The following is a 27,177-nucleotide window of genomic DNA, read 5'->3' on the forward strand; positions in this document are numbered from 1 at the left end:
TTAAGGGAGTCTCCACAGCCTCTCTGGGCAATCTGTTCCAGTGTTCTGTCATCTACTGAGTAAAGAAGTTCTTCCTTATGTTCAGGTGGAACTTCCTGTGTGTCATTTTCTGCCTATTGCCTCTTGTCTTATTGCTCAGCACCACCAACAAGAGCCTGGCTCCATCCTCTTGACACCTTCAAGCACATTATGGGTACTGCCTAAGACTGACAAAGAGAAGGTTCTTGCACAAGATTATTCTGACCACCTGCAGGACCAAATGCCTACATAAGACAAGACTCAATCAAACATCTGTTAAGAAATTGGTTTTATCTTAATTGCACTGGGACACTTAATTCAAGAGCAAAAAGACTGCCCTAGTAGCACCAAGGAAGTAGTTAATGGCTATAATACTTCCTCACTGACAGAGGTGGACTTTTTGACAAAGGATATTATCCTCCTGGATAGAGAGCCGGAACATGGGTATTTCCTGTATTTTCTTATTTGCTCTTGGTGGGGAGGAATTGTGCAAAGTTTATGATTACTGTTCACCAGTTTCACAGACGATGAAGTTACCAAGTGCATAGCAATGCTGTTTGCAAAAACATCATTTCACAAATTCTTCATGACTTACATAACAAAATAATCCCTTTGAATCCAGAGAGTTCTGCGCAACACTCTTCTAAACATCTTTAGATGTGAAGCAAAAATAAACATGATCTTACAGAAAGAAATTAGAACTGCTAAGTTAGTTGTTTTCCCTTGGAAAAAAGCTCCAAACCCTGTGTGTCATTTAACATAGAGCAGATGTGCTGGACCCATAGAAGTCACAAAAATATCAGTTTAAGTTAACATATGCGATAATGTGTTACATATTTGAGATTTTCCAGATCTTGAACTAGTTTTGTAAGGCAACTCCACTAAAAGAAACGACACGTACCAAGCTACTTCAGAACACATGCTCATTATCAGAGAAAGTGACAAGAGTGACAATCCTACGGCTGGATCAGGCACTGGAATAATCCCAAACCGAGATGCGATTTCTGATTTTCTGGTGTTTCCTCACGTAAATTAACACGTCACCCTCAGGGCGGCTTCCCCGCTGCAGACGGAAACAATCTCTGATTCCCACAGGTTTGCAAAACAGGGGTTCAAGCCGAGCTGAGGCGGGAAAAGCCGCAGGGAGCAGAGCGCTTTGTGCGGCCGGTCAGCCGGGTACAGAGCCGGGCTCAGTCCGGGGAAAGGGGAAACTCGCTCTGCAGCTCCCGGAGTCCTGGCCAGCTCCCCACCGGAGGGGCGGGAGAGGGCAGGGCAGGGCAGGGCACCATATCCCGCCCAGGCTCTGCCGAGCCCGGGGCGCGGACACCGCATGGGGAGAGCGAAGGGAGCGACGGCCGCCGGCCCGGCCGGGGCTTCCCGAGCTGCCGGAGGTCCTGGGAGTCGGTTGCCGCTGTCCTCTTCGCTTTGCCGGTGAGTGGACGGCGGACGGGCAAAGGGAAGAGAGAGCTGGGGTGAAGGGGAGCGGCGGCATCCTCGGCTGGGGAGCAGGAGGGGAGATTGGAGGCCTGGGGAGCGCGGGGGGCTCCTCGGTCCCCGCTCGTCCCAGCCGAGACAGGTGCGATAGCGCTGAGCACGGAGAGGAGGTCTGGGGGGAAGAAAGCAAGCAAGAGCAAAACAACTCACCGACACACTTCGGGTTTTACTCTTCCTAAGCATTAACTGAAAACACTTGGCAGAAGTAGGCTGCTCCTTATCGGGCTCATCCCAGCTAAGAGCTGGCAGCACAGCCCAGAAGAGCAGACGGGAGTGTGTGCTTAGCGCCGAGCAAAGGGTGCCGCGGAGGGGCAAACAAAGCTAAGGAAAAAAAGACAAAAGGTGCTCCCACACACTCTAAGAAGCTCAGCCACCTTTCTTCCCCAGAGGACACTTATCCAAGCTGCAATCCTGGCAGCACCAAAGGGTGCCCCAGTCTGGCACCCAACAGTCCCAGCTGCTCCAGGGCTCCCAGGCCTGCCTACTGCCCCAGGAGCAGAGAGGAGCCCCAGGCCAGCGAAGGACAGAGTATGAAGGTGATGTTCAGGTGGAAGGGGAAAGGAACAGAAGAGAAACAGATGGATCAAGTCCAGAGTCTCCATTGTACTTAGTGGCTACACTGACCACTTGAATAAAGATGGTTAGAGTGAGTTTCTGTCTACCTGCAAAATATATTTACACTCTTATTTTAAGCATTTTTCTTTTGACAAGTGGTAAGTTTCCATTAAAGAGTACATGGCTGAGAAAAAGGCAGGGAGGGGTTGGTTCCATGTTTTAAGGGCAAGCAGTGGCTTGGCTGAAGAAAGAGAAAGGAAAGGTATGCCTGAATATCCTCATCCCTTTCTGGTTGTGCTCTTGCAGGTGGGGAAAAGATCACGCATTAATTTCCATACAGATCTTGTCCAACCAGCACATCTGAGGGGGGATAATGGGAGTAGGGGCTATAGTAGGGACATAACAGGCTCTAAACCTACACCACAGGCAATTCTTGAAGTAGCCTCCCCAGGCTATCCTTTACAGACACTGGATAGGAAAGATGGAGAGGAATTGGGCTTCTTGGACAAGCAACTGTTTACTTGCAAGGCGCCAAGCTCTCTAGCTGTAAATAGCCTTGTGCTCCACCAGTGTGTCTCAGCCATCTTTAACAAGAAATTGTTTAATTCAACAAGAAACAGTAAAGCTGCCTGGAGAAAAGCTGGAAGGTATTTAAGTCAGATATTTATTTTTATATGGGAAAAAATTTGTATATTCAATGACTTATTGCTAAAATATGAAGGAACTTATAATATTGCTACAGCAAGTTTACCAGAAGTTAAAGAGACTGATAACTCAACATACATTCCAAATTAGAGACCAAAAATATTGCTGTACATTAACATATCTAAGTGAGCCGAAACCAAACCTTTCAGTAGCAGGGTTTACTTTTATAAACAGTACAAGGCCCACTAGGATTTCTTAATTTGTGCATTTTTGTGATGAAGTCTTTCATACAGCTTCAAAGCACCAAAAGTTCACTTAAGTTGAATTCAAGTTTATTTTGGTAAATCCCCAAAGAAATTTCATAGTGATAAACCTCAACATTGAAAGAACTAACAACTCTTGTTTACATACATTATTTTTTACTTTTGTGAGTAGTGACTAACCAAGTCACGTGGAAAGAAACAGATCATTATATTTGAATGACAGGTGGAGTTACATTTTTTAATTTGACTGCATTTTTGATGCAGAAGGATTAAAGCCAGCTAGTTTTACAGTTCATCAAGAGTTGGAGTAAGTAGTAGTAGCAGAAGGTGGAATTGAAAAAATTCTAAAGAATTTTTGCTATCCCTGTATGAAAGATGTTCTGTTTCAGTGAGCTGGAATAATGGATTCCAATAACAGAATAGATCCCCAGTGAAAAGGCACACAAAGGCTGCTCAGCTTTAAAGAACCACATTACTGGGAAATTCCTCTCGTTTATAAGAGAATTTACAGCTCATGGTTTTGTTTACTCATCAAAGCACAAAGGAATTTTCCTCTATTATAGTAGTTATTATATAGGCCTAACAACTACACCAAAAGTCTCTTTTTACATACAAGTAATGGAGTAAAGAAGATAGGACTTTTTCAACACAGCACCACTTAAAGAAAATAAAATTTCAATACTGTTTTGCTGAGAGATCACACTGATGACAAAGTAGATGATACAGATAATGTTTAAAGTAGCAGGCAAAATTAATACCATATCTGGAGCTTTAGGATTTCAGTCATGATGGGGTTTTCCCCCCTGTCTCTGGGCAAAAATAATCCATATATGGGAGATACTACCACAGGAATAAGACTGTTTTTCGTCATGGAAAAAACAACATTTGGTACGACTTAAACTAGAAAGCTGAGCCACTGGAAGATGATTGTCATAGAAGTTTGAGCTTCTATAATGGGATGACATATATTAACAATATGACAAATAACATATATTAACATATATTAACATATATTAACATATATTACATATATCAACAATAACAATAATAATGTTATTACATTTTGAAGGCCAAAATATTCTTTGGAATGTGTCCATCTTCTGTTAGTTCTTTTGGTTTTAATGCTCATGAAATATAGGCCCATTTTTACAGAGAGTTGTTAAAAAATGCCAGCCAGAGATAAAAAAGTATATTATCTGTCTCTTGATAATTTCAGGTTAAGGCACAAACTTAAAAAAATAAAAAAAGGTAAATACACATCATAGTACAATGGTACCTAGAAAATTGTTTAATTACATAGTTGGTTATACTGCTAAATACATGTATATATCACCAATAATGTAAACTTAGGAAGGTTCAGTATTAATATATAAAAATGAAGCTCAGCCATCAGAAGACAGCAGCATTACAAAGCTGGGAGGCTGGGATAAGACAGGACACCAGGATAAAACAGAAACACACAGACATCCAATAAATTTCCAAGTCTCACTTCATACATCCAGCACTTGCAAGATACTGAAGCTACGCTTTCAAACTATCCTGGTTTAGGAGATGCTATTGGAAGTTAAAACATGATATCAAGGTCTCTGCCTATTAATACTGACTCTAGTACTCTACACTGAATATAAAAACACCCTCTGCTCCAGGTATTCCACATCATGGATTAAAGCTGTCAATGATAGACATTCATCAACAGAAATCTTAAATAAATAATTAAATAAACACATCAGCTCTCAAGTGGCTAAAACTTTATCTGAGGATTCTCCAGACAGGTTTCATTTTCAACTCTTATACATAAAGGGAAAAAGCAATAACATGTCTTCATACAGCCAGATATTGGCTGCTACCAGGTTAGATGAGATTTTTAGACTGCTTGTTGGATGCTTTTTGGATGTTCACTATTCACCAGTTCAAAGGACATGGATCTACTGTGATACATGAACAAGAAGAAATTCAAGTTGATTATAATATTCAATGTAACTTCATAGCTTTCTTTTTTATATGCTGTTTCTGGAATTACTGTTCCATTTGTGGACTTTCCTACCCTCCTCTTTTCAGTTAAGTAGCTGCAGGGTTTTTTTCTTTACTTTTTCTGTTTCCTAAGTTGTTTTCAGAGAGTTCCTAAACAAACAGCATGGAAGTTACTGTATTCACTGGTTCTGCTGAGAAGCTATGTGCCTGCAACTGTATTCCTGTAAATTAAGGCTCTCTGGATTATGAACTGCATCCAGACTTTTTTTTTTTTTTTTACTTCCTAAGTATTACATTGTGCTTCCCTAGCCAAAGTTCTGTCAGTAACTGAATGTCAGGGGATGTTTAATAAGTTTTCCTGATACTATTCCTGTAGCTCTCATATGAATCATACAGGGAAGCTTTTAAGTTCTCCTCCAGATAGAAGAAAGGCCTGAGGGAATATCAGGAAAGATCTGGTAAAGGTCAGGGGACCTGAAGTAGAGGACTGAAAAAGGAGACCATGAGAGCTTTAGCACACAGCAGGATGTATTGAAATGCACAGGAAAATACACTTGCTCATACTCTTCCTTTGCTTTCCATGTAAAAGATAGTTCTCAGTTACTGATTTATGTGTCCAGGAGTTACACAACATGGTTGAATATGCAGCAGCATTGGAACAATGAAAATTCAGATAAACAGAACGTGATTTGGAGCACAAACCCCAGTGCAGAGATATCAAAAACACAGATGCTCTGTTCTTCATTATGGATGGGAAAATAATGCTCTCAAACAATCAGTTCTCAGCCTAAAAAAAATATTAAGAACCCAGAACAATGTCATGGATTAGTAGCTACGGTGTGAGCCTGCGTAACTCTGTAGTTCACTCAGGGTAAAGAGAAGAAAGATGAGAAAGAGATGACATGCAAACAAATTAGTACCATAAATACACCAAGGATAAACAATTCTGAAGGGACTTAAGCAGCATGTGAAATCTGGGAGCACTAATGATAAACTGTTTAGGGGTAAGAGCATAACCATAGTAACAGTGAATGTCTTTAAAGAAGAAAATATTATTAGAAATACCTTTCTCTTCACTACTAGCATTTGACTAGTTAGACAGGTTTTAGGGGAGTGTTTCAGCTCCAAACTACTCAATACCACGTTGAACTTTGCAGGACTGAATTTGGTTTGGGTGTTTAGCTTCCTGTCTTGGCATGGCCTCTTCATATTTAGAGGGAAGTATTACTTAGCGCTAAATTGTATGTTCACCTATGCAAATTAATTAGGACATGCATGCTCATTTAATCAAATTGCCAGTATTTTCTGCTCACACAAGGATTTCTCTACACAGGAAAGCATTTTAGATGTACATTAAGCTTTACTTCTTGGGTACCTCCACATAGTAAAGGTACCTCTCCTTTTTGAGCAAATATGTGATATTTTTATGTGTATTGCATATTGTTAGTTATGTGGGCACTTCCTAAGACTAACACGTCTGTACTTTGGATTCAATTTCCACTTCTGACATATTACCACTGCTCCCAGAATATGCCTTCTGAGCATCACTTTCTTGGGTTTAGTGGTGGGTTTTTGAATACAGTAAAGAATACCTAGAATACACTTCCAGGTTCACATGTGTTCAGCATCATATAGGAACCATACAGCAAAAGTTGTATTTCTTGTCATCCTGGGAGATTAAATAATCAACTTGATTAAAAAAAATAAAATTCAGAACACAGAGATGCAGGAATACATAGCAAATATCAAAACCAGAATGAAGTTTTCCTTTATCTCAGGGTAAAGAACTTTGATGGTGTTCTGATTACTACTAATGAGAGCAAGAACTTCCAGAGGAGTATTTCTTTGATCACTCTTTGCTCAAGAACTGGCCCTTACAGTGAGTCTAAGTTTGGAAACTGAATTCTTGTGTTTGGCAGTGCCCAAGAACAGAAACAGAAGACTAGATAGAAGGATGCAAAGTTAGATCGAGCTGAAGTTAAATATCTGGGTTGGATTAGGTTTCTTTCAGAATGTTTCTTTTACAAGATGTTTGTCCATATAGACAAGTCATAAGCAAGTAGAAAATTAGGCTCTTCCTGTCAAATGACTTCAAATCAGCATCCCTGTGTAGGCATTAACTCCTCAAACTTTGCATTGCTTGAGTGTGAGGCTGCATTTGTACCAAAGCTCCATTTGTACCACAAGCTTCCATATTTTACAGAAATAATTTGCTTCTGACAGGTTGTTATAGTTTGTCTAGTTCCCTTGCTGTGATGTGCATTCATAACTGTGTATAACATAGTATCTCAATTAATCTTCCAAGTGACTGAACACCGAGACATGCCATGGAAGTACCTATCAAACTCTGGGACTGAATCCCCTCCATGAACAGCACAACATGCTATTTTAAACAACACAATGGTTTGGGTCTTGGTTTTTATTTATTTTTTTTTTTAATAGCAATGTTTCATATCATTGTTATTACAGTATTTTTAAATGACTTCTGAGAAATGTCCTCAAGGCTGCACTCCTGCTCTAGCCTAAGCTGTTTTCTCTTGGGATTTAAGGATAATAGCACCCATCCTTGTGGAGAAAGACAGGGAGGTATGTTTTCCCAACCCTTCATCCATTTCGCCATTGGGTCCATTACAGTTGCTTCTGGGAAGTTTAAATTCTCTTTAGATGTCAGAGATGTCTTTCTCTTTGGGCTTTTTGTGCAAGTTTGTGCCATTATGGCATACTTAATATATGAAGCCAGGGCCAGGAATGGTTGAGAATGCATCCAGAAGCCCACCCCACGGGTGGGAAACCTCAAGTGGCATGGGTTATGAGAGGATATGGGTGAATTCTTAGAAAATTGTTCTGCTCCAACAACATGGAAGTTCATCTGAACAACTCCTAAACCCCATGAAAATAATGAATTCCATGAGGGAGAGAGGTCGTGGTAGATCCATGGAGGGGCAGCTCATAGTTGCATGTGGAGTTTTGGGCACTGCCTGCCGGGAGCCGCTTGGTATGGTGCAGCAGTTCTGTGCAGAAGGCAAAAGAAAAAGACAAGTAAAATGCCTGATATCATGGTGACTCAGGATATGGCCAAAGAACAGACCAAGCCAATGGAGTTGCCCCTATCCAAAAAAGGAAATACAGGACTGAATCGGTTTGCCCAGTCAACGATGGCAGGGAGGGAGCACCCTCACAGGCGGCAGGCCCAGAGCCAGAGATCATCATGGAGTCCTTGTCGTATGACAACCTCCGCAGTTTACGGGGAGACGCTATTTGTCACTTGAACGAGCTCATTCTGACCTGGATGACCCAAGTTTGGGACTCTACGGGTGATGCCATAAACCATGATGGCAATGAAATCTTGAAATCTATTGCCCAGATGTGGGTATCGAGGAGGTGTTCATGAGAGAATCAAAGTCCCTTTCTCTCTGGGCATGACTTCTGACTGGTGTGAGGGAGAGGTTCCTTTACAGAGAACCCTTGCAGGAGCACCATTATTCAAAGGGCTGGAAGACCATAGAGGATGAGATACTACGCCTGAGGGAACTGGCACTGTTAGAGGTACTTTTTGGAAGGGATGGACAACCCATCAGTGACCCTGACAGAGTTAGCTGCACACCACAGATGTGGTGGAGCCTCAAACACCTGGGGCCGCCCATACATGCCAGTTATGTGACATCATTGCAGGCTGGGGAAAACTGAGAGCCAGTGAGCTCTAGAATAAATAAATTTGGGATGTACGACACCATGACTGGCCTGCTACAGGCCCATATCTGCAGTGCAGAGACATTGATTGAGGGTCTCAAGACACTAACTACACAGGTGAAGGATGAACAGAAAAAACTGAGAGAGAAGATTGAGGAAGACAGTTTCCATGTGGCACAAGGGCAAACCAGACGCCCCCCAGCTAGAGAGAGAGGACAGACCTCACAAACCAAGCTGTGGTACTTCCTAGATGACCAAGGAGAAGACATGAGATGGTGGGACAGGAAACCCACCTGTGCTCTAGCAGCCTGAGTACAAAAGCTGGAGAGAGAAAAAGGGAAGTCAGTGAGAGTGAGTGCAGTACCAGTATCCTATGGGCAGGGATCTGACCTGCTAGCAAGTACCTCCCATATGTATTCACAGGGAAAAAACTGTGATTGGCAGAACCAAGACCAGTTTTAGGGGTTTTTGTTCTGTTACCTATATTTTTTAGTAAAGAGCTGTTATTTTCTTTTCCACACCTTTTCAACTGTAGCCTCTTAATTTCAAAGTTATAATTACTCAGAGGGAGAAGCTTGTTTTTTTCTCATATCCTGCCCTCCTTAGCAGACATTTCTGTCTCGTTAAACTCAGACAGTGGTAAAATGAGCATGTTTGTTCTCACTGCACAAAATTAAAAGCTGTTTTTCCTTCCCTGCTCCCCTGAAATCCAACAGCATCACATACCCTTAGTAGTTACCCAAGGATATCAGACTGCAAAGCAGAGAGATGATTAAAGATGGGATACAGTACAATATTCTTAATCCAATGCAGTGAACACTACACCGGCAAAAGGGAGGTAGGGGGAAGGTCAGCACATGAGAGGAGATGGTTATTTCTGAAAGAGTCCAGCATTTTCACAAACAGACACAGTACAGCATCTTGACCAAGATTTGAGCTCAGTGGTGCCTCAGATTCAAGTACTCAATTTCCTCACGAAGTTCACAGGCCTTGAGATCCATGCATGCAAATAAGGAAAGAATGGCTATACCGATTTGTGTTCTTCACTTTCAGAAGGTCTGGAGGTCTACAGTTTTTGCTGGCAGATGGCTAAAACTAACCAATTTCATTACTACTGAACCAGGCCCCTCACCCAAATAAAAGCCAAAGATCAGCAATCAGCAAAATCTGTGTTGAGAGCAGTATGTAGCCTGCCAATCTGACCAACGCGTGAGGCTGTAGAAGCAACTGCTACGATTCTATAAAAGCTAAAGCCTGAAAATATCAAGTATAATCAAGGCAAGCATAATCTACGAGCCTGAAGCTGAACTTCCACTTAAATTTTCTAGATTTTCAGCCAGCACAAATGTTTTCTTGCTCTTTGAATTATGCTTCACTTTAAAAACCTTGATGTAATATTTCCTCAATTAAATAAAAGCAGTATTTGTCTGCAACTCTTAAGAGCCTGTACCCTAATATCCAAATATACCAATTAAAACAAAAATAGAGATAGCCCAGTAAAATCACTGGACTGAAAATAGCCCTACATAAGCCAGTCACAAACTCAGCATATCATACTTTTATAATAATAAATACTTTCTTCTCCTTGAAAGACTTCACTAAGTTACTCAGAAACATCGCCTCCTTCACAATAGGCTCTGCTTTCCACCTTTTTGTTGTTCACAAGGTCTGCTTGTTATGCTTAGAACATGACCATCCAAGTTAGAGAAATAAGGGTAAATTTAATATCACAGAACAGACCGCAACCAAGTTATACAGCTCCCGTGTAGAAGGGCTGACATGCTGACTTTGTTCTAGCCCTTTTGTAACACTCAATTAATTAGTCCCCTGTTTGCTGCTCTAGGCATGAGAGGACCATTCCCAGTGTACTGCACACTCAGAATAGCTGGATAAATTAATTCAAGGAGCCTTCAGCTAAAGTATTTTAAAATCATTTGTAATGTGTATTCCTAGAGAAAATTGAATAAATGTCTTATGAGTGTGGATGTAACCACACTGTTCCTTCTATTCTGCTTTGTTCTTGTTCTGAATCTTTACAGCCTATTGAAAATATTTTTTAGACAAGTGACAGAATCAGGAGGGATAAAAAGTGCAGCAATTATAGCACTGGACCATCGAGTTTCCTTGGAAGTGAAAGTGTGGAGAAGACTTCAGAAACAGCATGCTTGCCCTTCCCCTGCCCAGGGAGAATACCTTTCCCAGTCACCACTGGCACATTGAAGGCCTGCATCATTTTGTGGGGCATTTAGTTCTTAAATCAACATGTAGATCTAAAATCCAACAACTCAGACAGCAATTTTCTCTGCAGTCTAGTCTGTAAAGTAGATTTCAGCACATCTGATACATTAGCTCTGGCCTCATTTATTCCCCAAGACAGCATTTACTTCAAGAACGACTGAAAATTCTCTGCCACCAAATGCACGCAATGCAAGTTAATGCAAGACTAGACAGTCAGATATCCAAATCTGTTCTTGAGGAGCTTTTCCACACAAAGGAAGAGTCATAACAAAAACAAGGAATGAAAGTATTTATAAGTCAGGCTGACTTGTTTGTTCACATAGTAAGAGATTTATTTATAACTCTCACTGTCCTTTAAAATAGGTATCTGAGGGGAAGAGGACAATCCAGCAGGACTGACAAAATTTGACTGGTCAGACACTAAAGCTTCAAATTATGTATCTTTTCATTTCAGACTACCTAGGAGAGACAATTTAAGGACAGATGGAATTCAGACTTTCCTTTGATAGTGGAAGACACTCTTCTGAGGACAAAAATATAAAAAAAACCCAGAACAAACAAATATAAACCAAAACAACAAACCTGTGTCCTTCCTGGACTGTGACAGGGGGAACAGCAGGCCAGTTATCAAGGTTTTCTATTTACTTTTAAACAAAAATATTCCTTGAATATTGGAAGGCATTGAATAGGGAATGTTTCCTTACAGAGAAAAAAATGAGTCTTTGAGAGGGAAAATAATCAAACCTGTAGCATCTTAAAACTTTCAACACCTAAAGAATAATTTGTTTTAATTATTACTATTACTATTAATTATTACTAGAAACAAATAGATTTTTTGAGGATAATATGAGGACAGGTCATCTGAAATCAAATTTTAGCTTCTAACTTGAACTTAGTCTGATGAACAAGGGCTGCTCTAGCCCAACCCTTTCCTTTGGAGCTGTAGTTTCTTAAAAACTCATCTATAAGAGGGATGCTGGCATCTGTTTCTATAAACTTACTCCCACTTAGTCAGGGCTTAATAGATTCCATCTGCACTAATGAGTCAGTAAGGCATCTACTTAGCATCTCCCAGCAGATTCTTGTTCCTTGTAACTGTGATACAATAACAAACAAATCATGATTGCTGGTTTTCCTTGTAGAAAAAGCTCTTTACGACTGTAAAAATTAGGCATTTCATGGTGAGGTCAGGGTTCAGAAATTCCAAAAAAGCAATCCAAGACCTTAGACTGACTGTTTTCTTTAAAATCTGTTTAGTATTGGTGAATTTTGTCTTGGTGTAACTAGAGTTATATTCTTCAAACATTAAAACCCATTTATTCAGTATCATTATGTTCCTCTACTGGGAACTGAGTTACTGATAAAGAATTAAACCAGTAGCTTCTGAACAGGGGTACATATACCACAACCAGCTTACAGTCACTGCAAAATGGTGTGTGCCTCAAGGAAGAGCAAAGAACTGCTATTGCAAATCACAGAGCTGCCACCATGACTAACTGCTGATGATATTTGGTACCATCACTACTAATGGTGATGGGAGGAAGTTTAAGAAGGAAATTTATAGATTACAATCTTCCTTAGAGCACAGAAGAGGTGATTGGTGAATTTCATGGGATGGAGAAAGGCTTATTGCTTTCTAATTGTCTTCCATTGGACAGAATTGTGTGGCAAAATGTACTAATTCCAACAAAGAGTGGCAAATGTAGCAGTTCAATGTAAGCTTAGTGGGCAAGAGAGGGAGAAGGCTCTGAATACAGTGTGGCATTGGAGGGCACTGAGTAGTAACATAATATTTCTGCAAGTAAAAGGAACTTCTCTGCATGCTATTTTGTGTGCAGTCACCTTCACTTCTGAGAGGGGAATCTGACTCATTTCTCTTGCACTGTTCTATTAGTCTGTGTAGAAATGGGAGATGTGGGCCCTCTGTAACTCCTTGATGAAAGAGTATGGACACGGGAGCAAGACGTACAGTCTCCTGCACTGGAAGCCTTCTTTGGCCCCCAGAAGACTCAAGAAAGACACCAGATTATTTTTTCTGTACACACATGAGTGTGGGACTATGGTATGTCTGATGTGCTCCTAAATGCCTACCAGAATTTAAGGAGAACTTAGCATGATCTGAAAAATCTAAGACAGAAACAGCAGCAGCACATGGTGTCATGTGCTAGGAAAAGCAAAGAGAAAGCTGCAAGGAGTAGATCATACAAAGGCAACAGTGCGTTTCTGCTCTACTCTAAGCATTTTGTGCCCAATTCAATCCCTCGGTACATCCTTTTAACAGATTCAGAGGTACAGTTTGGCTTCAAATTAAACTAAAGAGTTCGGAAGTGTGTGCTGGGTGTATAACTTTCATGACAAAGGTATGGAGACCCTCCTCCAGTTATGTCTTTAGTGGCTTCTTTTCTCATCAACACACTCCAAAACATAAATCACTCAGATCTTTGAAGTACTCTTTGGTGGGAGAATACTCCTAAAGTCAGGGTTGTGGAAGATCATATGTGAAATCTGCAAATTATTCAACAGGGAAAGTACAGTGTTACTGTAAAGGTTTTCATATCCTGATCCAGCTTCTGATCTACTCACTCTAAACTAGGGCAAATGGTTCTTGCAAGCTCAGTTCAGTAATTAACCCTGTAGCTGTTTTTTACTGGGTATAGTCCCACTCCAGCCATATTAATCCTACCATATAAGTGGATTTATTCCAATGGAAGATGTCAGAAGATCAAAGTCAGACTAGGTTGCTTGCACTGCATTAAAGTTTAAAAAACCCCTAATTTCAAGGTCTGCATTGTTTGTCTAGAGTGTCTGAAGGAATATAGACCAAAAAAGGTCTAAACACAAAAAACCAGTAAATAGTCAGCACACTGGCTGGTTTTAGATGTATTTTGCCAGAACACTTCAACTTGTTCCTCAATTTCACTTTAAAATTTATTGGTACATGGCTAGCTCTCTAAAAAGCTGAGAAGATAAGATCCATGAGGGACTATGAATCATTCAAATGATACTGTGATGAAAATTACATTATAAGACAGAATTATTATAAACATGAAGTACCACTTAGCATGTGTATTTTTTAAAGAGCAAGTGCATTACCCTGAATTTTTCTTGTTCTTAGCATTTTCAAATTATTTTCATTTCCTGACATAATTTTTGGATTCTTATAACTTGTGTAAGCTCTTCCAAAACAGAAAAGTAATCAAGCTTTGTAATTTAATAAAAGACATTTTAATAAAAGGGGAGTGTGAGTTGAAAACTTGACCTTCATGTCTTCTTTGGAGCACAAATACAGATCAAGTTCTGCAAGTTGCTTTCTAAATTCTACCCTATTTCACCACAGCAGTGCTAAGGAGAAAGTTTGGGAAGCAGTCAACACAATTTACTGAATTCTGCTCTATGTTTTGTTCACAAAAGCACAGAATTGTTAGGATTGGAAGGGATCTCTGAAGGTCATCCAGTCCAACCCCATACGCTTGTATTTTCCATATACAGTTCATAAATTATTCCATATACAGTTCATAAATAACAAAGGAGAGCTGTCTAACCAGATAACTTTCTTTGCTGTTATTTTTAATGTTGAAGACTCAGTTAAAGTTGTTTTCTCTCCTTTTATTTTACCATAAATTTCAATGAAAATACGTGAAGATCAGTCATTTCTTTATGGGGTCCCCGAGGCAATTAACATAACTCCTTGACCTGGCCACATCCTGTACTCTTACACCCAGTGTGGAAAGGACAGAGTGGGGTATAACCATTTTCCATCACCAGACATGTTGGTTTAAAATTCAAAGAGTAATTTCTGTCCTTATTCTCACACAGGAGGTGCTGGAGGCCTCTGACCTGCTGACATCTGTGCCAGGCTGCCACTGAGGAACTGTACATGACAGAGCCTGAGGGCTGCATGCAACACACGGAATACAAAATTCCAGAGCACAGCTATCAAGCTCACACCCCGTGGTGTCCTATTTCCTTTGCCCATGTGTCCTTCTTCCAAGGACACATTTACAAATGGCTGGTGTTGAGATGGATGTGTCCTTCTTCCAAGGACACATCCATCTCAACACCAGCCATTTGTAAATAAAGCCTCAGGAAGAAGGAATTTGACCTTTCGTAAGAAAGCACACAAACATTTTAGCTTCAAACCTGATTTCTGGAATAAGAAAGATAAATTTAGCATGAAATACTGAATTTCAATATGAAACACTGATCACTGAATAATCTATTGCATTGTATTGTTTTGACCTTGTTTAGAACTATGAGGATGAGAAATCCCATGTATATCTCAGTGCTAGTTGTGTAAAAACTTTGGGCTAGTATCTTTACAATCTGTTTCTTTCCTCATTCGTTTAAGAGATTTACCAGAACATAAACTCAGACAAGCTCTATAAAATGGCACAAAATGTGTATCACCCTCACAGATATTTTTCTTCTATGTCTATAGAATTTGGTCAATTGACCATATGCTCCAAGACTTAAAATATTATTAATCATTTTTTGGACTTTGGATCAATGCATGAAGTTAGCAGTTGGGAAGGATATTCTTATTAATCCTAAAAAATCCTATTATTTTGCACTTGATATAAAATAGGAATAGCATCTTTAAATGTTGGAAATCTGTGTAAGCCTAAATTGTGTAGGAATAGATTACTCGCTAACTATAATTTGAATGATTGTCTACTGGCTGCCAACTGCTGTATTCTCAAACTATTAGATGTAGATTGTAAATCACTGGTTTGTTTAAACTTTTTAGTACAAAACATGTTAATATGCCTTTTACTACCACACTTTAAATTGGTTTGCCAGTATGTAGTTTATGTTCTGGTTTGTGATCAGCTATTTAATGAGATATAATGAATCAAACCAGTGAGGACTGAAATTTCTTCTCCAGATTCTGGGGTCAGAAATATATGAAGCCCTATGAAACACCTCTGCAAACCATTTTGGATTGGTTAGTGGAGCTTGTTCCAGTACTTTTCATAGAACACATCTTTAATTACCTTGTGGGTCCCTTCCACCTCAGAATATTCTGTGAAATCTGTGAAACCTATATGTAAAATGTTGTAAAAATTCATTACTTAGGAAAGCCCTAAAAGGGACAGTGCTAAGCTGAAGCACAGATAAGCTTTATTATTTTATTTTCTTTCAGTACTACAGCGATTAAGCATGTTTCTTTTCTTTTCCCTAGTTCTGGAAATGAAAATCACAAAGAAATCCATTTTCATCCAGAAGTGAAAACCAAGAGTGACTTTCCAAGGCCTGGACATCTGCCCTGATTTTCATTCTGTGGGCCTATGCAAAAGATGTCAAAAAACGCAATGGAGAACTCAACTAGCCCTCACTCAGCTCTTCTAGGCCTATTCCTGGGGAGCATTTCACTAATCACTATTGTCATGAATATATTAGTACTATGTGCTGTGAAAACTGAGAAGAAGCTGCAGACAGTTGGCAATTTATACATTGTCAGCCTATCTATTGCAGATCTTATAGTTGGTGCAGCTGTTATGCCCCTGAATATTGTCTATCTTCTAAGTCCAGTGTGGCCTCTGGGTTTACCAGCCTGTTTGTTCTGGCTGTCCATGGACTACGTGGCCAGCACTGCCTCCATTTTCAACCTCTTCATACTGTGCATCGACCGTTACCGGTCAGTTCAGCAACCACTGAAATATCTCAAGTACCGAACAAAAATGAGAGCATTGCTCATGATTTTGGGGATCTGGTTGCTCTCTTTCATGTGGGTCATTCCAATCCTAGGATGGCATGTTTTTGCTAATAATGGGGAAAGGAAAGTAAAGAAAAACAAGTGTGAAACTGAATTCTCTGAGGTCACCTGGTTCAAAGTGTTGACAGCCATTGTCAATTTCTACCTCCCCTCTATCTTGATGTTGTGGTTCTATTATAAAATATTCAGAGCTGTTCGAAAACACTGCCAACACCGAGAGCTCATCAATGGATCATATTGGTCTTCCTCAAACAAAAACTTCATACAGGATAGCAAGATGAAGGACGAGCAAAATATTTGCCTCTACAAGCAGATCTTAGATGAGAACACCCCACCCAAAGACATGCAAAGCTCCCCACAGCCCAAAAATGTGGAGACAGAGCTTCCTTTCAGTAATCCTGACAAGTCTTCAAAGGTATTTGATGGCAAGACTAATGGGAAAGTCTTTAAATGGAGATGTTTTCCTTTCAGCACTGCCCAGTCTGAGCGAGGCCTGGATAAAGCAGGAAAGAACTACATGTGTGCAGTGAAGGAGAATGCAAACGAGAAGGAGCCTTGCTCACAAGACAGTGACTCAAGTGTTGCATCAGACAACCATACTTTCCCTGAGGTGGTACCATGTGAAGAGAATTCCAATCCCAACTTGGAAAGAGCCTGCAGTGCTCAGGAAAAGACTGAGAACAGGGATTTCAGAGGACTGACCTACCTGAGGAAAACCTGGGAACATTCCAAAGGGAACATTCAAGGACTGCATGGGAACAGGGAGAGGAAAGCAGCAAAGCAGTTAGGGGTCATAATGGCAGCCTTCATGCTGTGCTGGATTCCCTATTTTGTATCATTTATGGTAATAGCATTTCATGACCATGAACAGTTTTCAAAATTACATATGGTCACTATATGGCTCGGCTATGTGAACTCCACCTTAAATCCGTTCCTGTATCCTCTTTGTAACGAGAATTTCAAGAAGACATTCAAAAAGATCCTTCACATTCATTGATATTGCTCTGAATTTTTGAGCTCAAAAGCAGCTCAAGAGGTCAAACAAACATAATCTTCCAGTCTCAAAGAAAAACACCAAAAAGCTGTAATTTATAAAAAAGTGTTAGTAAAAGTGGGAAATATGCATGTAACAGTTTTAACACATTGGAAGAGAGGTACTTCAGACCAGGAATCTAAAAAACTCATGGTCAACCTACAAACTGTTAGACTCTTGTAAACCATTTACAATTTGAGATGGCCTCTTTCATCACATAGAACAAAACTGGAGGTATAAATAGAGATCTTCACTGATTATAAATGATTCAACTGCAGAAAAGGAAGAAACAGAGTAACACTTCTGTGATTGGCTAAATATATTTTTCTCTTTCAACTTACTCCATTAAACAGAGGAACACACTGCTTGTGAAGTGGGATTTGCAAGTGGAGGTATTCTGCATAGTCAAAGAAAGAACTTTCAACTGTTTAAGAAAATCTAATATATTTATTTATAGCTTCCCCCAAAGTCATAAACTTTTTATGAAATGTCAAGTCATATTGTACCCTAATGTATCTCTTCGATATCATGTTTGTTCCTTTTGTACCTGTACACTGACTTTGCTGAAAAAAATAGTACTTTTATGTCCTAGAAATTTTGCTAAGACTTTCCATGCTGTCACTATCTATTCAAGAACAGTGGGATGCTCTTTCTAGGCTTGCAGTTGATTATACATGAAGCATGCTTACCTTTTCTTTCCTTTATATTTAATTACATTTTATAAATCTTATTGCAAATGCTGTAAAATATTTCAGAAAAAACTCACAATAATAGAATAGTCTGTCTTTGAAGAGATCTCAAAAAAACATCTAAGTACAAGCTACAACTGAAATCTGGGCTGGCTTTTACATTACATGATGTTGCTCAGGGCCTTTACCCACAATCATAGAATCAACCCGGTTGGAAAAGACCTTCGAGATCATCAAGTCCAACCTTTGAACGACAAACATCTGTAAAAACAGCTTCACGTGGAAAAGCTGGGAGGCAGCCTTGACAGAGGAGTTTGCAGATAAGGTTCATGCCACCAACTCTGAGCATTCACTTCCTCAGCCACTGATTTAACTGTTTCAAAGTACTGATCAATTGTCAGAACCAGACAGGCCCTGTTACACAACAGGAATCAATCCCCTCTTCCTAAGTTCAATCAAGAATAGATTAGTTCCCAAACGAAGAACACACAGTCCCTCAGCATAGAATGGTTTGGGTTGAAAAGGATCTTAAAGACCATCTTGTTTGAAGCCCCTGCCCTGGGCAGGGACACCTTCCACTAGCCCAGGTTGCTCCAAGCCCTGTCCAGCCCGGCCTTCGACACTCCCAGGGATGGGGCAGCCACAGCTTCTCTGGGCAACCTGTGCCAGGGCCTCACTACCCTCATGGGGAAGAATTTCTTCCTTATATTTGATTTAAATCTACCCTCTATCAATTCAAAGCACGGTACACAGTGGCACATATCATATGAGCCAACTTATCAGGGAGCTTGCAACATCACAGAACAATGACACCAAATTAAAGCAGAGTGTACAGACTGGAGAGCAAGGGGGAGAACTGAGGCAGGCTACGTCTCAGGCCCTGGACTAGCCAAGTATCACAAGACACAACAGCACCTTGATTGTGGCACACCACAAAGTAAAGCTCTCATTCCTGTTCTGCTGCTAGGAACAAGAGATGCTTCTCTACATGAGAGAAGCATTTTAAGCAAACACTGCAGAGTATTTTAGCTTTAGGACAAATCCCAGAATCAGATAACTTCAACAGCTAATGTCACATTTGCATGTCATGCTGAGTTTATGTACATCTATTCCATATATTTTAGGAAGGATGATTAGAGAGGCAACCTGAAGGTTCCAAGTAAAAAGAATTTCCTCTGATTCATTTTGTTGTGATGATGTTTTCGTCACAACTGAATGTTTTCTTGCTTCTGAAATTGCTGAGTTAGCTTAACAACAAAGTTCTGATTGCACTTGGCCTCCTTCAACTGACTGTTGTCCAGAGTTTGGTGGGATAAGTGAAAGGGACATTCTGTGTGATATCCTTATTACATCAGAAGCAAAAAAAGGTAGTTTAATGGTAGGAGGAGAAATTCTTAAATCTATGTTCTTAATTAAAGATCTTGAGCTACTTAGAGTCGCTCTGTGCCTATTTCATAAAGTGAATATGACAAGATTTACAGTGCAACACTTAGGATAATGTGTGAATGATGCTCATAAATGCTGGATATAATACTCTAAAAAAATTCAAAGTATTATTATTCTCTGTCAACACCTCAGTGTTAATAGTTGTATTTAAAATATTCAATATGAAATGAAGCCCTACTATACCTACATTTTAATAAATTGGAAAAATTTGTTAAAGGAATAAACTTAAATTCAGTCTATTTCAATGTAACATACAAGGTTCAGAGAGTAATTGACTTTGGTTTCAAGTTGCATGCAGGAAAAACTGCATTTAGGGAACTTCAATCTAGGAGAAATAAAGGCAAAATGCAGAGACAATATAAAAGCAACAAAATTTATACCAGAATTCGGACAACTTTTTCACTGCAGGAGGAACACCTGCACAAGTAATAAAATACACGTGGTTTTGGAGTACAGAGCACCATCTTTTGAAACATATGCTCTAATCCCATGGCCTTGCAGAAACAACTGCACAGATTCACAGCCATTATGATTTTTTTTTTCTATTGTGATATGCAACAGCAATTGTAGCCAAAATGGATGGTAATTTAGATGATCCCTGAGGAAATAAAAAGGCAGCACACTAAGTCAGGTACAGTTATTACTGCACATTGCTGAAACATTTACCCAAGGGCTAGTCAGAGTTATTAACAAGTCTGTCTTCTTGATCATGACAATTGTCTTTTCTGACTTTAAAATGTACTAATACACGACAAAACAACAAAATCAAGATAACTGAAAATTTTTCTAAAAATTATAATGATCATGACAAGGAAAACCTCTGGTAAAATTAAAGAACACAGCACAGCTAAACCCAAGCAAATAAAGTTGCCTGGATATTGTTTATCTCACTTTATTTTTATCCATGATCTTAGTGCAAATGTGTTAATAATAAAGACGGGGAAGCAATCACGGGCTTCTCTGATGTGATAGCTGTAATAGATAACAATAGAATAGGAGAATTTTATTTTTTTATAATTCACTATTTTAAATGCCGATTATCAAGGTACCTAAGAAGATTTATCAGTTTACCTCAGTTAATAGGCAATTCAAATGGCTCTGGATGTAAGAGAAGGAGAGGAAAGCAAATTAGGGTAAGGAGTGGAGAAGCTTCCTACCACGTGGGGCTAAGGCTCAAGAGAGTATTTCAGGTGTGGTTTCCCATCAAATATTTCAACGTTTTCCAGTTAATAAACAAGGTTAGAGGTCACATAGCTTTAAGAGAACATAACAAGGGTCTTGGAATGTCTTGAGTTGCAGTTCTGTTGTGATTAAGGTGTGGTCAGAACAACCGACCTGACTTTTGAGAGGCAGAAAAAGCTGTTCCCACAATGTTTGCGTCAACAGGGACATCTGGTGGCTCCTGAGCGAAGTCCGGGCTGCTGCACGGAACGCTGTGCATCAGGCAAGTCTGCCATTTAGTACTTGCTTTCCCCCATATTATTTTCAGGAAATGTCGCACTCAGTAAAGGAAACAAAAGTTTAGGGCCCCACTTGGGCCTCATCCCATCATCTAAAAGGACTTCATTAAATTTTCTGTGAGATCACTTAATGATGTACTTTGTGAAAGCACAATAACTGAAAATGACTGAAAGATTCACTTCAAAAACGCATTTCTAATGCTCAGATATATTTTGGTACTGTCACTAAAATGAATTCCTACTGAGTCATTAAACTGAGGGCCTTGAATAAAATCAAATGTCTTTTGTCGTCATCAGACACGACATAACTTAGCCTTCAAAAACAACACAGCCAGACCTGGGAACTGGACTCAGTATCCTACCTGGCAACTAATTTCATTCTCACTAGATATAAAGAATCCCTAGATCTGCATAATTTCTACAACTGCTGTGCAGAAATCTAACTCCTGGAGTCTGATTTCAGGTAACAACAGTTCTCTGAGTTAACACAAGGATGTGGGTTCACAGAAGAGTGTCCCTCTGCCCTGTTATTTCTGTCATTTCTTATGACCTGTGTTATATGCTGGCAGCAGAAACCACATTACGAAACTGGAACTGCTCAAAAACTGTGAATCCAAGCTGGGTTATAGATCTGTGCAGACTGGGAACAACATTTCATCTATTTTGATGGGATGTCATCAATATTCCCTTTAAATTTCATGCAAAAAGAGAATATAGAGACCAAAAAGTAATAAAATAAAATCTTTTCCAGCCTTGGGGAAATAAACTGCAGGACTGTGTTATAAGTGTCCAACAGAGTAAAGGATTTACCAATACTAACAAAATGAGTGAAATGAGGAATTGTAGAATTTTACTGATGTAATGCAGTTGGATACAAGGTATAGCAACTAGAATAAACTTCCAAGTTTCTGAATTTGTTTTATTTGTGAAATTCCTGCAAAGTCTATTCGGCCCATGCTCCACAAAAAGGTTCTCTATCTAAACATCAGATCTAAATTTGCATAACTAGCAGCACTGAAAATATTCCCCTAAAGCTGCCTGGCCAATTATCATTATTTGACCTTGTCCATGCTTAGCTGGTGGCTTTTCCTCTGAGGCTTACTCCTCATTTTGGGAGCAGTTTCTGCAATATGGATATTACTCCAGTATTGTGTGCTCTCCCAAAAAAACCAAGCAGCTCTGGCAATTTTTGTTTTCCTTACAGGTAAATAGCATAAGCTATATAAAGAGGTAATGCTTGTTTTGTGGAAAACATGCTTTGTTTTGTACTCCAGAGCTGCAAAAAAATCAATATAAGCTCATGAAAAGGTTCAGGCTGGAAGGCACTTTTGGGTGCCATACAGACCAACCTCGGGCTCAAAGCTGAGCTAACATCAAAGTCAGCTCAGGGCCTGGGCAGTCAAGTCCCCAAGGATGGAGACTACAAATCCTCTCTGGAAACCTATTCCAGTGCTTACCTAGCCACGCTGGGCAATTTGTTCCCCATATATACGATTGTGATTTTCCTTGGTTTGGCACGTGTACCCTTCTCCTTCCCATTTGAAGCTGTGCATCTTTCAGGAGGATTTGACTCCATGCCCACCCCACAGTACCTCACACTGCCATCCCTCCCTCCCTCCCTCTATCCATCCCCTTTCTCCGCCTCTCCCGCCCCGCCCCGTCGCAGGCAGAGCGCGTCCGCGTGACGTCACCGCTCCGCTCCGGCCGTCGCATCACGTGCGCGCGGCGGGGTGACGTCACTCGGCGGAGCCGGCCGGCGATGCGGGAGGTGCGGAGCGAGCGGTGAGGGGAGCGCGGGGGGAGGGGGGGGCGGCGGCACGGAGCGCTGCGAGCCGGCACCGGCACCGGCACCGGGCCCGGCACTTAGCGCTGTGAGCCGGCACCGGGCCCGGCACTGAGTGCTGCACTGAGCCCTGCGAGCTGCCCCCGGAGTGCCGGCACCGGGCCCGGCTCTGTCCCCGCACCGGCCCCGCACTGCACCGCGCCCGCCTGAGGGTCCCGCCGGCCGCGGGCTGCCTCGCCCCTGCAGGCCGGGGTGTCCCGAGGCCTCAGGGGGCTCCCTGGCGGGAGCTGGGGCTGCGGGCGCGCCGTGTGCGGGGCCGGGCCCTGCCGGGGGGGCCGCGCTCGCTCGGGGGGCGCCGTTGCCAGCGCGACCTTTTTGTGTGTCTGTAATGTCTCGGGCACGGGGAGAGTTCTTTGTCCCGAGAATGGGCTTGGAAATGGGCATGAGCCCAGAAGCAGTTTCTCTGAAAATTTTTTACTCTTCAGAGAATAATTCAGGCAATATTGATCTTCTTTGCTCAGGTACCGTTGACATACCCACCTCTGGGCCGCACGTGTTAGGGGACCTGTAATTTCATGATAGTTTTGAATGCTGGTAAACTGCTAATCAGACTGTTACAACAGATTAATTATATCTGTCAAGGGAAAGACCAATATTAGTAAAAGCCCTGCTGTGTTTTTCACTTAATATGCTATTCCATGAGATCGGTTTTAAATGTCTGCCCATTTAAGAGCAAGTGCTAGAAATTAGACTGGTGATAGTGCATCTGTATTTTGGGTTAAATACTCCCAAATTCCGTGGCTGGCAGGATATCTAAGGCATACTGGTAAACCTTTGCATTTCAAGCACAATTTTCGACTGGGCCCTTTTGTAACTCAGGGTTTGTTCCACATAGAAAGTTTTGAATATGTTTTTTCTACTTCTCTTTATTTATTATATTTTCCTAGTCACTTCTTACCTTCAGAGGCTGCATGTGAATTTCTACATGCAGTCTCCACAAAATATATACGTTTCATCTTTGGTCTTCTAAAATTTGTTGCTCAAATGTGCCTTGGTTTGCTGATACTGCATTAAGAATGCATGGAAGTGAATATTTATATCAAAATACAATAAGTAAGATTTTCAAGAGTCAGTACATCAGAGGTGATTGCATGTGCTCCTCTGTTTGCATGTGCATTTGCATAGTGAGGTCCCCTGTTTGTATTCCTTAAGTTACACAATAACTCTTTAGTGCTGTAATAAAGAAAATAAGGAGGGTGTTAAAATTCATTCCAAGTGGATGCTTTTAGGCTGGTATTTTCAGTGTGTGTTACTCATGCACATATAGGTACTGTCACTGGTTTCTTGGTCCTGTAAAATGCTCGACAGGACACTTTAGTCTTGGATGTGTCGTGTAATAATGGGGGGAAAAGCAAAATGAAAACTTTACCTGTTTGAAAAGTTGAAAAAAGCCTTGAAGGAAATTCAGAACTTTTAGTTACAATAGATCTTGTCTGGCAAGGAAAGTGACAACTTGTTCTTGTTTCAGAAAAAAAAAAAAAGGGGGTAGGGAACCTTTGAATTATAGGTTTTATTATGGAAGTCTTGACATCAACCTTGTAATCTGGCTCTGATTGCCAACGTCTGTATGACAAATGATTGTTTGCCTGTTATATGGTAAACTTTCAGTGACATACAGTTGCAAAGAAAAAAAATTATAAGGGCTTAACAGCTATGTAGTAGTAAAAGTTAAATGTTTGCTAATTTATGTTACTTCTTACACTCACAGAAAAAGGAGTTTATAAAAATGGTGAGAAAGTTCCATGTGGTTAGCTGTGATGTTTACACTTCTAGGACTCGCGAAGTTTCAAGAAACTGATTTTTTTGGAGTTAATAAAAAGGGATAAGCTATCAAAGTTCACACTGCCATGAATTCCAGCTGCTGCTAAAAATTAAGGGAATGTAAGAAAAAGGTGGTGGAGGGGAAAGACAAAATGGTATTTGCAATACACCATTTATAGGAAGACATCATGACAGAACTGAAACGTGTAGCTTCCACCATGAAAGATATGGAAAACCTCAAACCTACTCCCAAAAAACCATATTCCACAACTTAGCAGCAAGTAAAGCAGTTACAGTAAAAGGAGAAGCTAAGCTGGGTAAATTAAGCATAGAAAGCATAGCTGGATTACACTGAAGACTGTTTAAAGAAGTGCTATGTAAGGAAAAGCATAACTGCCTTTGACTTAAAGTTGGATATTTGGCAGTTATTAAGAAATTAAACCCACCACTTGTTCCTTTCCCCCTGTTCCAAAGAGAGTGAAAGAAAAGCTTGTAAGCTCAGTTCCTTTTTGCAAAAGTGACTTCACAGGACAGCAAACTTGTAGCGGTTCAATTCAATCCAAGCTTCAAACTGTAGTTGTCTGTTCAGATTGGTGGTTGATTTGATAAGCGTTGGAACAAAACTGGAATCAATAGCTGTTGACCTCCCTTCTGGACTTGGAAAACGGCAGTTGCTGGCTTGGCAAATGGATGTGCTGTGAGAGGGATATGAGCTTATGTTCATGTCTTTGTGAGGAGTTTTAAAACTAATATTTTAAAATCTTAGTTTTAATGTGCAACAAATCCTTGGTTTTGTAGCATTTATGCTTATCTTAGATAATCACAGGCGTTCTTCACTTTAATCCAACAAAATAATAAAAAAGTAGCTGTGAGTAGTCATAGGTGGAATGATCTATTGTGTATATACTTATCATACATATCTGCTTTTACAGAATTCTGTTTAACAGTGATCATCAGCTACAATTATGGCCACTGCCAGTGGTGAGGTACACCATCCTGTAGATCCTGGAATCTCAAAGCTGCAGTTTGCTCCCTTCAGTAGTGCCTTGGATGCAGGATTCTGGCACGAACTAACCCAGAAGAAACTCAATGAATACCGACTGGATGAGACCCCCAAAGTTATCAAAGGATACTACTACAATGGTAGGTGAAAACTGAACGTCTTCCTTGGCAGTTCTCCTGCCATAGTCTTCTGAGTATTTGTGTAACATATTTTAGGTGTTTGGCTGAAACATTAGAAAATATGGCTGAGTGAGCTGTGAATTCTTGTGTCTGTGGGTAATTTATAACTTAGGTTAACAAAAAAAAGGTAATTCATCTATGTATTTCAGTTTAAAAGAAGCATCTTGCTGCTTTTTGTCCAGGTGATCCTTTGGGTTTGCCAGCTCGCTTGACATTGGAGTTTAGTGCCTTTGATATGTAAGTACATACTGTGATTTACCATAATTCCTGCATGAATACACTTTCCTGCATAACAGTTACACATAGGTATATGATATTACTTGGACAAACTCTACAGGAGAATAAATATACCTTTTCATGAACTTTATACCAGTGGAAAGACTGCTTCGAGTTGCAAACACTAGCTCCTTGTGTCTAAAGTAGTATATTCATCTGAAGGGCCAAGTTTAAAATATGCTGGTAAGTCTCTAATTCACTCAATGTTTGTTTATAAAATACCATTTTTCCCATTTCTTCAGTTTTTCTGTGTAAAGAAGGCTATTTTAGTCACCCGATTTCAAATGTTTCCTTAGATCTTTGGTTGCTGAGGATTCATCATTGCAATCAGAATCTCAAAATAGTTTTTACTATCCGTGGTGTTACATTGCAGTCTTTTCCAAAATATTTAACGTTTCTGAGCGGAATTTTGTAGTTTTGCCTTCACCCCAAAGTGAAAGGTAAATCAAAGCTGCTCAGTGTACAGAGCAAAAACAAGATGAGAGGGAAAATATCTTTTCGATGTGGTTTTAATTTCCAGCAAATGCCTAAGTTAGTATAATTAGCATAGGAACAGCTGGGTTCATAGTTAGTGTTTTGTTTGTTTTGAAGTGGTGGATTATAGAGTTGTAAATCACAGCATGCCTTGCTTGGTGAGGATGTTTGGAGCCTGGTGAGGCTTTGTGCATTTTGAGCTAATTTCCTAGGAGTTATTATCCTATTAATTCTTGTAAGAACATATAGGTACACTGCTGAAAGCTTATGCAGCAAAGTGCAATTGGAAGACAGCTATGACACTGGGAACAGGAATTTTGAGTTAGGAAAAAAGGGATGGTACCGAGGTGTTTGAGCTCCCAACCATTAGGAAGGAAACAAAATTATAAGAGGTCCACTTATGTAGGGTTTAATTATTCCTTC

General features: G+C 40.3%; 2 protein-coding genes across 2 annotated transcripts in view; both read left to right on the forward strand.

The window, feature by feature from the left end:
* The first annotated feature begins 1,344 nt into the window (after positions 1-1,344).
* On the forward strand, positions 1,345-18,511 carry HRH1 (histamine receptor H1). Its single transcript, XM_027887438.1, has 4 exons — positions 1,345-1,449; positions 14,691-14,850; positions 14,895-14,944; positions 16,057-18,511. The coding sequence occupies exon 4, from the start codon at positions 16,163-16,165 to the stop codon at positions 17,585-17,587; it is 1,425 nt and encodes a 474-aa protein (XP_027743239.1). The 5' UTR covers positions 1,345-1,449; positions 14,691-14,850; positions 14,895-14,944; positions 16,057-16,162; the 3' UTR covers positions 17,588-18,511.
* Positions 18,512-22,922: 4,411 nt separating this feature from the next.
* Positions 22,923-27,177, forward strand: part of ATG7 (autophagy related 7) — a 107,209-nt gene continuing 102,954 nt past the window's right edge. The window contains exons 1-3 of the mRNA XM_027887418.1: positions 22,923-22,986; positions 25,755-25,965; positions 26,187-26,241. Coding sequence (XP_027743219.1) covers positions 25,788-25,965; positions 26,187-26,241 — 233 coding nt within the window. The 5' untranslated portion in view covers positions 22,923-22,986; positions 25,755-25,787. The remainder of the gene's footprint in view (positions 22,987-25,754; positions 25,966-26,186; positions 26,242-27,177) is intronic.

The sequence above is a fragment of the Empidonax traillii genome, unplaced genomic scaffold (genome assembly GCF_003031625.1).
Source record: "Empidonax traillii isolate 1590-97213 ecotype Southwest subspecies unplaced genomic scaffold, ASM303162v1 scaffold209:size809316, whole genome shotgun sequence".
Classification (NCBI taxonomy): Eukaryota; Metazoa; Chordata; class Aves; order Passeriformes; family Tyrannidae; genus Empidonax; species Empidonax traillii.

Excerpts from the sequence above, each read along its gene's own strand:
- HRH1 (XM_027887438.1), top strand. The coding sequence starts at position 16,163 with ATGCAAAAGATGTCAAAAAACGCAATGGAGAACTCAACTAGCCCTCAC.